Source organism: Micropterus dolomieu, linkage group LG05 (genome assembly GCF_021292245.1).
Source record: "Micropterus dolomieu isolate WLL.071019.BEF.003 ecotype Adirondacks linkage group LG05, ASM2129224v1, whole genome shotgun sequence".
Classification (NCBI taxonomy): domain Eukaryota; kingdom Metazoa; phylum Chordata; class Actinopteri; order Centrarchiformes; family Centrarchidae; genus Micropterus; species Micropterus dolomieu.
Genome location: NC_060154.1, coordinates 33,341,702 through 33,356,599, shown reverse-complemented (window position 1 = coordinate 33,356,599; position 14,898 = coordinate 33,341,702). Strand labels below are relative to the sequence as shown.

The window sequence follows — 14,898 nt, the reverse complement described above, 5'->3', positions numbered from 1 at the left end:
TTAGCTTCTTTGCATTGGCTTCCAGTAAAATCCAGAATAGAATTTAAAATCATTCTTCTTACCCACAAAGCTCTTAATGGTCAGGCACCATCTTATCTTAAAGAGCTCATAGTACCTTACTACCCCACCAGAGCACTGCGCTCCCAGAGTGCAGGGTTACTTGTGGTTCCTAGAGTCTCCAAAAGTAGACTAGGAGCCAGAGCGTTCAGCTATCAAGCTCCTCTCCTGTGGAACCAGGTTCCAGTTTGGGTTCAGGAGGCAGACACCATCTCCACATTTAAGAGTAGGCTTAAGACTTTCCTCTTTGATAAAGCTTATAGTTAGGGCTGGCTCAGGTGAGTCCTGAACCATCCCTTAGTTATGCTGCTATAGGCCTAGACTGCCGGGGGATTTCCCATGATGCACTGAGCTCCTCTCTCCTCTACTTTCTCTCCCTCTGTATGCAACCTCATCCCATTATTGCATGTTACTAACACAACTTCTCCCCTTTCTGGTACTCTTGTGCTTTCTCGTCTCTCTCCTATCACTTCCTGCAGGTTTTCTGGCTCTGGAGCTGTGGAGTCTGGATCTGTGGTTGCGGGTCACCTGCTGCCCCCGTGTTCCTGCTCGACACCCTCTGCTGCAACGACTATTGTTGCTAGTCTTATTGTTATTATTGTTATTATAATCATTAACATTACGATTGTTACCATTAACACTATTATAAATATCTGTACCATGTAGCAACATCACCTTTAGTGTCTGTACCTCTGTGTGTATATTGTGTAGACTGCCTCCCTCCCCTCTCTCTCTCCTTACATCCCTCTCTTTCTCTCTCTCTCTCTCTCCCTCCCTCTCTCTCTCTCCTTCACCCCCAACCGGTCGAGGCAGATGGCCGCCCACCCTGAGCCATGGTTCTGCTCGAGGTTTCTGCCTCTTAAAAGGAAGTTTTTCCTTGCCTCTGTCGCCTAGTGCTTGCTCTTGGTGGGAACTGTTGGGCTTATGTAAATATCATCACAGAGTACGGTCTAGACCTGCTCTTTTATGAAAAGCGCTGTGAGATAACTGTTGTTGTGATTTGACGCTATATAAATAAAATTGAATTGAAATTGAACTAACAGTTTTTCCGGAAAAAAAAAAAAAAAAAAAAAAAAAAAGAGGGGAAACACTGCATTCTATTTTATATTATATATACATATTTTTATATTGTTAACTAGGTGTACATTACATGTTTATACAATTACTAGACTTTTAAAATGCATAAACCTACCTTCCAGCGAGGTCTGCAGTCCTTTGGTTTCCAATGGCCTCCAAATTCAATGCCATAAAACTTGGAGAACTTCAGCTCTATCGTCTCCATAGGGATCTCTGTCATGTTCACTTCCATAAGGCCCTCTGCGGGGGGGGTTAGGAGGAGACAGCACTAAGCACTAGTGAAAATTACAAATGATCTTCTAATTGCATCAGACAAAGGACTTGTCTCTGTAGATCCTATTACAGAGACTGGAACATTTAACTGGCATTAAAGGAACCGCTCTAAGCTGGTTTAAGTCCTATTTATTGTGGCCAGCCTAAGACACACTTGTGCAATCCCCATGCTGTCTGAACAGTATCTTGATATGCCACACCTGTGAGGTGGATGGATTATCTCGGCAAAGGAGAAGTGCTCACTAACACAGATTTTGACAGATTTGTGAACAATATTTGAGAGAAATAGGGCTTTTGTGTACATAGAGAAAGTCTTAGATCTTGGAGTTCAGTTCAGGATGAATGGGGGCAAAAACAAAAGTGTTTTTTTTTGTTCAGTGTAGTTACTCTAGTTGGCATCATCCTGCCCTCCACCTGGGCTTTGGGTGTGGAGGGGCTGTCTTGGATGACACGTCTCTTTAACATTGCGTGGAAGTCGGGTACAGTGCCCAAGGAGTGGCAGACTGGGGCGGTGGTTCCCCTGTTCAAAAAGGGGGACCAGAGAGTGTGTGCCAACTACAGGGGTATCACACTTCTCAGCTTCCCCGGTAAAGTCTATTCCAGGGTGCTGGAACGGAGGGTTCGGCCGTGATATTCATGGACAGGATATCAAGGCGTAGTCATGGCGAGGAGGGGCTGCGGTTCGGGGGGCTTGGGATCTCGTCACTGCTTTTTGCGGATAATGTGGTCCTGATGGCATCATCGGTCCATGACCTTCAGCTCTCACTGGATCGGTTCGCAGCTGAGTGCGAAGCGGTTGGGATGAGGATTAGCACCTCTAAATCTGTGACCATGGTTCTCAGCAGGAAACCGGCGGAGTGCCAACTCCAGGTAGGGAATGAGTCCTTACCCCAAGTGAAGGAGTTCAAGTACCTCGGGGTCTTGTTCACGAGTGAGGGGAGACTGGAGCAGGAGATTGGCCGGAGAATCGGAGCAGCGGGGGCGGTAATGCACTCACTTTGCCGCACCGTTGTGGCGAAAAGAGAGCTGAGCCGTAAGGCAAAACTCTCGATCTACCGGTCGATTTTCGCTCCTACCCTCACCTATGGTCATAAAGGCTGGGTCGTGACCGAAAGAATGAGATCGCGGGTACAAGCGGCCGAAATGGTTTCCTCAGGCGGGTGGCTGGTGTCTCCCTTAGAGATAGGGTGAGAAGCCTGGCCATCCGCGAGGAGCTCAGAGTAGAGCCGCTGCTCCTTTGCGTTGAAAGGAGCCAGTTGAGGTGGTTTGGGCATCTGGTAAGGATGCCTCCTGGACGCCTCCCTAGGGAGGTGTTCCAGGCACGTCCAGCTGGGAGGAGGCCTCGGGGAAGACCCAGGACTAGGTGGAGAGATTATATCTCCACACTGGCCTGGGAACGCCTCGGGATCCCCCAGTCAGAGCTGATTAATGTGGCTCGGGAAAGAGAAGTTTGGGGTTCCCTGCTGGAGCTGCTCCCCCCGCGACCCGATCCCGGATAAGCGGATGAAGATGGATGGAACCATATTGCGAAATATGTAAATCCAATACATGATTTTGCAGGAATTAAAAAAAGTAGTGATGTGTCCGTCCGTATCGAGGCTTCGAAGCGTGTGTCGAGTAAGGCAGGATGATTTTTGTGAAGCGCATATCGAGGCTTGTGTTGATGACGTATGTAGTGACGTTCGAAGCCTCGCGAGCCGGCCGTACTGACAGATTCAGGAGATGCTTTGCGGGTTCGGCGTGCGATTCGAAAGGAGCAACAAAATGCAATGGACCGTCCTCAACATTCTGTGGACTTGAAATTGAACACAATTAGATTTTATCAACAGCTCATTTTAAATGACTAAAAAAAGTTTATCAACTTATGTCAGAATTGCTTTTATCAAATAACTTTGATGAAACAGAGGAAAAGAAAGTGTTGACATTTTTTTATTTTTTTTTTTACATTTTGTGGCTTTGGTAAGAATTAAACTCTTACCCCATATTACAGTAATAATAATTTTCTAAAGCAGGTAAAATCATGTCCAAAAAAGAAAGGGCCTGAAGCCCAGCACTGTTGAAGTGTTATTTTTAAATAAAGATGATAAAATGTTGTCTCTATTATCTAAAGTCACAAACCAAGTTATCATAACCCTCTCCCTTGTTTCCACTTTCCTTTTGACCCTGTCATCGTATCATAAAGACACACCTTATTAAAAAGCTAATCAGTCATGTATTGGCATCACAAACATCATTCAATTCAATCAATTTTATATTAATTTTTCATGCTCTTATCTTGTTTTTTTGTATTATTCTTTACACTTGTTAAAGCACTTTGTAACTTGTTTTTGAAAAGTGCTCTACAAATAAGGATTATTATTATATTATATTCATTTATTTATTCAATTCAAAGCTTCAAACACCAAAGCTGTGTTGCCTTATAATCACTCTGCCTGTTTTACATTTATTGTCCACTGGATGGCACAGTAGAGCAAATCAAGCACCGTGAAGCTTCGGCCCATGAGTGAACCAACTGGATGGAAAGCTTCAATGCTTCATGAAGCTCCATCTCGCCATCACTAAAAAAAAAAAAAAAAGTACTGTATATTTCTTTATGTCCCATGTCCCTCCCTTTCCAAGTGACCAGGAGAAGCTACGGTGACCAACACACTCTGTCGGCTCTTGTGCTAAATAATACATGTGGGCCCTCCATGTGTCCAAATTTCTCTTCTTTTCTTACTTCGAATAAACCAACGGACAACTAATACTAACGTTACTTGTTCCTTTTTCTTCGTATGTATTCAACTTAGTGACCTGCTGTAAAGCTGTTTGTCCATTACTCAGAAATTTTACTCCTTAAAAAAGTATAAATATTACTTTACTTACTACAGGGTGATAAAAGTAACTAGTTACATTACTATATTACTTTCACTGAACCATCCCTTAGTTATGCTGCTATAGGCCTAGGCTTCCCATGATGCACTGAGCTCCACTCTCTCCATCTCCATGCATTATCACATTAATGCATGTTACTAACTCGCCTTCTACCTTCTCCCATAGTCTTGTGCTTTCTTGTCCCTGCCCTCTCTCTTTCTGTTGCTTTCTGCAGGTGTTTCTGGGTCTGAAGTTGTGGAGTCCTATTATTGTTATCATTAATATTACTATCATTATAAGTTCCATTTTTTTGATTTGATTTACTAGACAGTAAAAAAAAAAAAAAAAAAAAATGCATAACAAGATGCCATCACAGTGACATTATATATTACTGTCGAGGATAAAACAAGAAAGTTACAAACTTATTTCCATTGTGGCCCTCGTTGTCTTTCACTTTCAGTCTGTACCACTACCATTTTTACTGTTTTTGTATTTCTGAGTGGATATTGTGTTGGCAGCAGTTTTTCATCAAGTATGTCGCCAAGCGCTTGCTCATGATAAGAACTGTTTGGGTCTCTACTAATAATATCACATAGTAGAGTATAGTCAAGACCTGCTCTATTTGAAAAGTACAATGAGATAGCTTTTGTTAGGAATTGGAGTTATATAAAAAAAAAAGATTATTGAGGTACCAGTCTACTCACTCATAGAAGGTAATCGCTCTGGGCAGGGGAGGTTCTGGACGTAGGTGAAGTTCTCAGGGAGGTACGTGGTTGGTTGGACCAGGTATTCACTGGAGTTACTACCGTCGGGATAGTCTGCAGCATTAACAACAAACATCAGACAGATCACCAAAGTGGGTGAAGAGCAACTAACTAACTTCACTTTCAAAATCCCTCTATGTAGATTGATGCATAATACAGTGGTGGAAAGTACATTTACTCAACGTCTGTACTAACAAATTTGAGGTACTTATACTTGATCATTGTTCCACTGTACTTCACTACACTTTGATAATAAACTTGTACTTTAAGTTATAGTTTAGTTACAGGATATTGTGCAGGATTAGAGCACCTCAACGCCAAGGTGGTCAAATTAAAGCAACAACTTTCCCAATTCCTCTCCTCCTCTGCTGCTGAAACTCACATCCAGAAATGCACTTGGAGTTTGAGCAGGCCTTTTTTCCACTGACAATGTGGAGCATGAAGGATGAGCATGTAACTGATGCATGCAGCAGTAGTAGAAATACTAGTAGTTTACAGTGTTGACCAGTGATTTCCATCTTCCATTCATCCACATCCCCTGTTCTGCCTGTCTAAGGTTCAAGGTTGAATACATTTTTGTATAGCTGAAGGGGGCATGGGCTTTTAAGTTGCTTTTTAATAAACTTTATTGGCTTTACTTTCTTAACTAAACTTGAGTATCTAGAAAAGCACTATAGCAAACTGTAAATGTGGCTGGCATTGCTGCTAACTTTTAAAGAGGTGGAATTATGCTTTTTGGCTTCCCCCCCCTCTCCTTTATTGAGTTATATATCTTTTTTGTGGATGTAACAGGTTTGCAAAGTGAAAAAGCCCAAAGTCCAGCCCAAAGGGAGTTCCCATCTCCCACAGAAAGCTCTGCTCTGAACCGCCTGAAAACAGCTCATTTGTAGTCCAGCCCTTCACTTCCTTTACTGTGACGTCACAATGAAAATGCATTATAAAGATTGCCAAGCGGCTAGCTGGGTCAGGCACGCCCTCAAACCAAGCTAGTCTGAGCGGAGGCCCTTTGGCTCGACTTCCAGGTACTTTTTTTCGACTCACCTCACCTCCATCGAGGTTCCAAGCGAGCTGAGGGATACTAAAATGTAATGTGAAAACACGACAGACTGCTGATTGGTCAGAGAGAATATTCACTATTCACTGCATCATCATCGCGTGCACCAGACAGAGGCCAGCAACAGAAAGGTTTATATTTTACGGTTTCCGTATGGAATTTCATCACTAGCAATGGCCTTTTGAACCTGAAAATGAGCATAACTTACCATGTACACACATGCTGGTCAGTCTGGTCGCATCTTTGGAAGGAAAGTAGAAACAGCAGCTTTTCTCAAGTCAATGTGGTAAGTGTGTGTGTGTGTGTGTGTGTGTGTGTCACTTACCCGTCCCGTTGAGTGTACTGTTCTTGTTGGTGTACAATCGGATCATCTGGCCAATGGTCCTCACGTTGTCCCTCAACATGATGCCCTGAGCCTGCACCATGAAGAAGTATGTGTTGGCTGACAGAAAGACATAAAAGAGATTTTAATTCACTTGACCAATTGCATTCCATATGCTCAATTATATCTGCTTCATGCCATTACATCCCCTCACTTATTGTCATAACCACAAATATGATTCTCAAGCTGAAGACAGAAACACTGGAAACATTTATCACAACTACAACAACACAGAAGTGGATACTGGGACCAGCTGGAACGCACCATGAATCAACAATAAAAGAAATATTTAATATTTAAGGGCCAGTTGACTTAAATTAAAGTTGAAAATTTAAGGTGAGTGACACCTCTTTTGACCCAAGCTGTGTGGAGAAAAAGAAAATCACTTTTATTATATGCTGATCTCATATGAAAATAATCTCAAGTGTGTCACGTGTCGCATGTGGTCTGCCAGTGTGAGAATGAGCAGCTGTCCTCCCTGTCTCCCTGTAGTCCCAGCGTAATGTGAGCTTTAGATGAATGCTCTGGTGTTGGACGGTGGGGTTTATGTTTTCCAATAAAAAAAAAAAATGTAATTTCACATCATATTGGGCCATTATTTTCACCATCTCTCTGAACAAATAGTTGGTTATTTATTATCTGCTCTAGCTTTTCCAACAGCCAAAGATCAGTCTACTGGAGGAACTACAACCTTTAGATCTGGGTAAAGTAATTTGATTGGTTCTGTTGCTCCACAGTGATTTTACAGTGATGGCACAGCATGTTTTGGGCATCACCCCTAAGCCTTAACAGCAGGAAAACCCTGTTAATGTGACCTCAGAATCATTATAGATACGACTGTTCATGTTTGCTTTGTGTCTTCATTTTACAGCTTCTGACATTTATCTGTAGACATTAATATAAAAATAGGCAACATGAGAAACCTCCTCCCTTCTGAGGTGCATTTTATTTGCACATTCAAATCCAAAAATAAATGGCTCCTCAATGGCTTAAAAGGACTGGTTTGCATTACTAATTAGCTAATGAGTAACTAATTATTATGAGTGTTCCAAGTCAGGTTCACCAAACTCTCGTTTAACTAAGAGTAAATAAAATGAGAAATCAGCAGACAGAATTATAGTAAATACTTCAGTGTCAGCAGTCATGTTAGAAAACCCAAAATAATTAGAAAGTATCAGCAAAGCTGTCTATGCCATATCTTCAGAGAGAAGTACTGTGGCAGAAATAAAGAAGGGATGGTTTGACTTCAAGTTAGAGCCTAAAAAAAATAAAAAAACAGAAGCGGCCAACTCCATGTGACATTCAAAGGGAAACATCACTCCATTACAGATGATGTTCCCTGTCAGGTGTTATAACAGATGAAAACAGTGTTTCCCACACATAGACATTACTTGGGCAGGCAGCCCAGGTATATTTGGCGAACCATTGTAGCATTTTACAGAGAGAGATGTTATCTATTGCATTGCAAGATGCAGACACAGTGGATATATTTTACAAGAACGAAACAGGTAAAGCGACAGTTACACCAGTGCAGATGTCTTTCAGTACCATGGTTTCGTTGGGAGTCAGCTTGTCCATGACAGACCTGAACCAGCCAAGGTAGTAGCACAGAAACTGCAGTTACGTATTGTAACTCCAGATTCTATGAGTATAGGTGCAGCCTTTTAAGGCTATTGCTATTGGGTTAGAGGCGAGGCAGGTTGAGTCAACGCCGCACTGGGTCCATACGGTACCACCAAGCTCAGACCCACCTGCCAGAGCGCACGCACGGTTTTATAAGTCTGAATATTTTTTGGCGTACGCCATTTTTGGCTTTTGGGAGTATGTACACTGTTAGTGAGGTTTCTACGCACAGTTTTATAAATAAGACCCCTGGTGTGGGAACACACTGACGAATAAACGCAGGTCTCCATTAGACGCACGGTCTGGTTTTGGTGATCATATGGACGCCAGTCCCAAATATAGGCATTTGAAGTGCTAGAACCCAAAAATAAGACAACGTGAGTTTTCAAGATGAATTTCCAGGAAGAAAAATCCCATCTTATATTCGGACCAATATGGTAATCATACATTAATCGTATGGTCCATCCCTAGACATACATTATTAGATTTTCTTTACAATATTAATGACTATTCAAAAGTCATGACCCATGCCTTGTGCACCATAGATATGGTAATGTAATTTTCACCATATTAACTGAAAGACAAGCATGCGTGCTTTGGCTATTAGATCAAACTAAATGTGTGACAACAGTAAAGCCAAATCTTTGAAGGCTAACAAATTTAGACTGTTTCACATTATTAAGGCCTACCATCGTATTATACAGCCCTAGTGTAACTTCTCCTATTGGCCAGTACACCAGTTTCAGTGTGTTTCAGAGTGTGTGTGTCAGGGGCGGAAATGAACTTTTAGGCTGACCTGCCTGTGGGACTGGTAGATGAAAAAAAAAACAAAAAAAATCCACCAGCCAAAATAATAATTTTCCTTTTTATGTCACGTATACATTTGTTTCTGTCCTTTTATTTGAGGGAGTAAGATATTCTGTCAAATTCAAACTTAAAGAAGGCACCAGATTGAAATTTTAAACAAATAATAAATAAATTTTAAGCAAAATGATTTTATAGCTATTAAATGTACTTAAGACATCACATTAAATATGTTTTATAAACTTCAACCTCAATTTTTTTTGTTCTGCCTCAGCCTCTTTTTTGTCTGCAGTGTAGCCTGTGTGTTGTTGGTTTGGTATTAGTATTACTTGTTAACAACCCCGCCTACTATATTCATTAAACTTTCATATAAAGTCCACTCACTGCTAGGCCTAATATTAATTGTGGGTTATTTTCATTTATTAAATTCTTGCGCATGAAAAACAGTCTATATTGGTTACACAAGTTGACCATAACTACGCTCGTTACTGTAAGTGTAGCATAACCTGCAGTACTAGTAAAAGGCTGCTACTGCATCAGTTTGACCAAGCAGGAACGTGTACAGAGCGATATTCTAATCTGCTGTCTCATCCACCGCAGCTGTGTTTTGGTTTTACCCAAGCACATGTGATAGCTCGGCTAATAGCTAGTTATAAATAAGCGAAAATGAAACCTGTGTCTGTATAGCCTGTTTAACTGAGATGCTATGTACCATAAAATTTGGCAAATCCTTGTAAACTCAGATGCTTGTTGAGAGAAACCAGCTCCTCTCTACAGCAGCAGCAGAGGAATGTCTTCTTTCTAAACTTACTGATTTTATATAGTGACTTTGCTGCTGTAAACTTTACTTTTGTTGCTGCTCTGAAAACATTTAGTTATAATAAAATATTAAATTTGATTACTGTTCTGAAATTGTTCCGTTTTTAAATCAGATATTTTTGAAAAGGCAATTTAGTAATGCAAATCCATATAGATAAAGAACAGAACCAATAAATAGCATCAATACAATCCTAACAATATAAAATAAATACAATATAAATGGCAGCAGGTAAAAACAAAGTTTATGGGATGGATCTCTAATTCATTTAAATTTACTATTTACAAAGATTAAACATAATAGACCCTAATCTTGTTAAATAACTTTAAACATAGTTTTGCGTTAGAGTTTGTGTTATTCTAAATTTTGACACAAAGATTAATTCATTTTAAAGCAAATGTATATCGATTCCATTTATCAGTCATCAGTCTAATTGGTTACTAATAATTGGGATCGGCCTGGAAAAAAAACATATCGGTCGATCCCTGATTATTATTACAACTACTACCACCACCACCACCACAGTAGGCTAGTATATTAGTATTTTGTTATTTATGGTTTCTGTCAGCAGGCAATAGGCCACATACACCATTTCCTTTAATGTTCATTAGTAGTAGTACTCTGTAGTTTATAATGGATATTTTATTGTACTTGGTTCAGCATTCTGTTATCTTGTTGAGGTCTCACAACATACCAAATGTTAGGAATAATCTTTGTTTATGTTCTGTGTTTCTGAAAAGAAGTGGGGGGGGTGGGAATATCGGTGGATATATATTAGCTTTAAAATGTTCAAATATCGCAATCGGTATCAGTCTTAAAAATCCCATACCTAGAATATATATTTTTATGGAGTTTACTTAAGTACAGCTAACGTATATTGTAAAAATCACAAGAGTTGTGTCCTAAATGTCACAAACAAGACAAAACTCTGGGGTACTCGTTGAGTAATATTAACCAGAAATTCAAAGAAACTGGACACATTTGGGCCCACTCATGGACTGGCTCAACCTGCCCATGTCGCTGTGTGGACCGTGGTTGCCTGAGTAGGACCCCTGAAATTAAAAGTAGCAGTGATGCCCACAGTTCATTCATTTACAGTTTAGCTGTGCACTGGCACTTACAGCGCATAGCATCCATGTATCCAACACAAGAGGACAATATTTAGGCAATGTCTCAATCCAAGTGCCAATAGGAGTAGCAGTTTCCTCTTTAACTTAGTAAAACAGGGCTAGGTTAGCTGGACATCATGCCTCGGCTGGACCTTTTAGCTAGTTAGCCTGTTAGCTCACTGATTGTGACAGCAGGTGGAGCGTGTTGGGCTGCAGAAGATAATCCACACATAATCACATTAAATGTTACCTTGTAAAGCGTTTAGTGTAAACATCTGTTAACTAACCTATTCCAGGAGCCACATAAATGAAGTAGAGACAAGTGGTGGACATGGAAAAGAAGAATATGAAGGCCAGAAATGATCGGTTGGACATTCGCAGCAGCCGCCTCCAGTTCACCATTTTGGCTTAGGCCCGCTTCTCTTTCGCCGATATGAATCCCATACAATACGTTGAGTTAAAAAGTCATTGAATTACACACCAAAGTCGATGGCGTAGTCATGGAAAAACCTGCACCGCCAAAGCCCAGAAATGCAGCGCGGAAAGGCTAACGCTAGCAGTGCTAGCTGGCCTGCTTCCCCTGCAAAGAAATTTCCAGATGGAAAAAGCAGGCCTTTAACGTTATTATCAGGCAACTGATAGCCTCGTGTAGCACCGCCGGTCGGGCATGTTGAAACCGTTATACTGCGGACCAAGAACTCTGCAGCAATACTGCTTACGAATACCCGTGGTAGCCTTCCATGGTTGCGGTGTCGCCAGCGAAGTTTTATCGCTAGCGCTGTAGGTTGGTCATTGAAGGGGGCAGGACCGCTCTTACTATCCCACACAATCTACTCGCGGCCGGTGCGATGTTTCCAAAACAGTCGGCGCACTACTTCATCAAACCGCGCACACAGGAGTCCAGTCATGCCACCGGGTGTCTCCACACTGTTTCCACGTAACAGTCGCATTCAACACACATTTGTCCAGGATGATACATGAAAATAAATCTCAGCTTTGCCTCCTTTTTATTTTCTGCTGCCACTGCAGAGATCGTTTCCGGTGGCTGTAACACCACCCCTCCCCGCCCTCTCGTCGCCATGGAAACCTGTGTGCGCGGTGCAGCGGAGTGCCTTCTGTAGCTCCTTTTTTTAAAGCACCCTTTTTCATTCAAACAGCATGTTAAAATAATAAAGAAAATAACCACATTAGAATAATTGTTTTTTGGTTTGGGTTTTACTCACAGGGACAATGGACAGTAACTAACTGTCCCAGAGGAATAGAGAATGGAGTTTTTTTAAATTTATAATTAGCCTAGGCATTTTCAGACGGGAAGCAACAGTAAACGGCTGGCGCTCTATGGATAGTAACCATGGCAACGACTTCTGTGCGCTACACAGCTGTAGACTATTTAACTGAAGTTAAAATTATAGGTAAGGTTACCTTATAGATACAGTTTTGCAGTGATGCTCTGCCATGCAAATTCCCTCCTGTTGATGTCCTGATAACTATTTAGTTTAATAGAAGATTTCTGGAAACTCAATGGATCAATCTCTCTTCCAATAGGCTACATGCACACTGCAGCGCTGATGTACTTCCGCTTAAAACTCCCCGCCAGCTAAACCACTTCTGCTATTATCCCACTGCTATGATTTTTGGCAAACGATATGTCTGAGAAGAAGTTTAAATTTCAGTGCACAGATAGTTCTACAGCTGAACATTGCTGTGTGCCTTTGTGTCAAGTACTTAGTTTTCATACATTTCACTCTGATGTAGAAATCGGCAAAAATGGATTGTCGCTATCTGGAGAGAGAACTTTACGATTACCAGTACCTCATTTTGTACAAAATAACCATGTGCCCGATTTTTCACCTCATCCACCCGCAGAACAGACTGAAACAGCTCTTTCAGTGTTACATCGGCTCGCGCAAATTCACTACGGGAGACAGACAAGGGTGTGTTAGACAAAGACATTGCAAACAACTCAGATGACTCACCCTCTGCGTTTTCCACCTCCACAGAATCTACAAAGTCAGTGGCCTACTTCATGGTGCACGTCACAGCGCAAGCCGTGAACACTTCAGGAAACTGCTTTTCATTCTTATCAGGGCCATCACTACCCAGCGTTACTGGGAACACCACTGGATGTACTGGATTACTTCCCCAAACACGTGCTCTTGCCACATCATTCCCCAAAATCACGGTGACACCGTCGATAGGCAAAGCAGGACGCACTCCCATTTTAACAACTCTGAATAGAGAACAAGTTTATGTACTGGAACATTAAAAACAGACATGCCCATGCTCAACACAGGTATAAATGATCCCGTATCCGTTTCCTCAGAAAAAGGCAAAACAGAGGCCAGGACAAATGAATCAAATGCTTCCGTGTCCCGTAAAATAGTCACCAGCACCCTCTCATTTCCAAACAAAGACACATGTCCTTTTGAAATAAAAGGCAAGTATGAGCTTAAGTCTGGCTTTGATACTACAGCTGGTAACTCAGCACTGGATTGGTCTGAAAACTGGTACCGCTAAAGCCACCAGCTTCACGAGTCACATCTTGCCTATTCCGCAACTTAAACGCCATACAGTCTCTTTTCCAGTGACCTTTTTTATGACAGAAATGACACTCAGAGAGAAAGTAACACACAGGACGGTCGAAAGTAACACAACAAAATTTTTTGTTTCCCTTATTAAATATACATGATTATGACCTTGTAAATATGTAACTGCAAATGTATTTTCTCCTTTATTTTTGCTAAAAATGTATAAATTACATTTTCATTTTATTTATTATGTATTTACAGTTTCTTCAAATGTTTCAAAAGTAACCCAACTGTATACTTGTTCAAAATGTTTTTATTGGCAATGTCAATCCATATTATAAAACATTTCTTCAACAATATGAAAATGAATATTCATAACATAAATATAAATTCTCAAAATATTTAACATTCTACATAAATGCATACATTGAGGAATGATTTATTGACTGTATGAACACAAACGTTCATAGGAGATGAACAATTGTCAACATTGAAGATTTTCAGATAGGATATACAATAAGGCTAAAAATTGAAAGGTAAACATTTAACATGTTTTCAAAAAAGCAGCTGTATAGATTTGTAGCTTTTAATTAGAAATACCCAATTGCTTTCAAGGTACCTAAAATCAAAAAACTATCATAAATGTAAAAGAATTTCCAGTCAGGGAAAAACAGAACCTACTTTTTCAAAACTAAGACTTTGTACAAACCCTGACCAACAGTGACCTAGAATACACTGGTCATTCTTTTTGAACAGCAGGAATAGCAGGAAAGTAAGGTGATGGTGCAGTCCTGTCACAATCTGAAATGTAATACCCTCTAAGTCACAAGATCGCTGACTTAATTGCTGACGTAATCTGCACTCTGCGCATGCGTTGGCGTCTGTAGCTACCTGTCGGAAGCTCCGTCTTAAACCGGACTCTTATCCAGTTTTAATCCATTCTTTTTCGTTACATTTTTATATCCTTTTTATTTAACTTAAGTTTTTAACTTAAATTTTTACGTGGGTTAAGGATTTTAGTCATCATTAACGCTACCACTCACTGCTTCCCCGGTGCCACCACGGCTGGCATTTAAAAAAAACTCCAGGACCTGATGCCATCGCTCCCGTCCTCCATCACAAGAGTGATAGTTCATGTCGGAACAGATGACACAGATCTTCAGCAGTCTGAGCTGACAAAATCAGATTTTAACCGTCTTTTTAACTTTTTAAAGCAGTGTGGAAAGTCCGTTTTTATCTCTGGTCCCATTCCCACAGTTGGTCGCGGTGCTGGCCGCTTCAGTAGACTCCTTGGCCTCCACGACTGGCTCCAGTCCGCCTGCAGGGCTCATCGTGTGTGTTATGTGGATAATTTTAATATTTTCTGCCAAAGAATGTCTCTTTTTAAGACAGACGGACTTCACCCAAACAAACGGGGCTCAGAAATGTTAGCTGCTCACATACAGCATGTGGTGCGGTCCACACATGATTTACGTGAATGACTAATCATTCATGCAGCACACCTGGACACACCACCGCTCACTGAACAGATCTCTGCCTCTCTGCCACAAACAACTG

At 41.0% G+C, this 14,898-nt stretch overlaps 1 protein-coding gene across 1 annotated transcript in view; it reads right to left on the bottom strand.

The window, feature by feature from the left end:
• The window catches only part of LOC123971344 (beta-1,4-galactosyltransferase 6-like), a 20,033-nt gene extending 8,169 nt beyond the window's left edge, over positions 1 to 11,864 (bottom strand). Inside the window, exons 1-5 of the mRNA XM_046050091.1 lie at positions 11,101 to 11,864; positions 6,404 to 6,520; positions 6,287 to 6,319; positions 4,965 to 5,078; positions 1,250 to 1,374 (exon numbers count right to left, since the gene is read on the bottom strand). Of these exons, the coding sequence (XP_045906047.1) occupies positions 1,250 to 1,374; positions 4,965 to 5,078; positions 6,287 to 6,319; positions 6,404 to 6,520; positions 11,101 to 11,215 (504 nt within the window). The 5' untranslated portion in view covers positions 11,216 to 11,864. The remainder of the gene's footprint in view (positions 1 to 1,249; positions 1,375 to 4,964; positions 5,079 to 6,286; positions 6,320 to 6,403; positions 6,521 to 11,100) is intronic.
• Between the last annotated feature and the right edge of the window lie 3,034 nt (positions 11,865 to 14,898).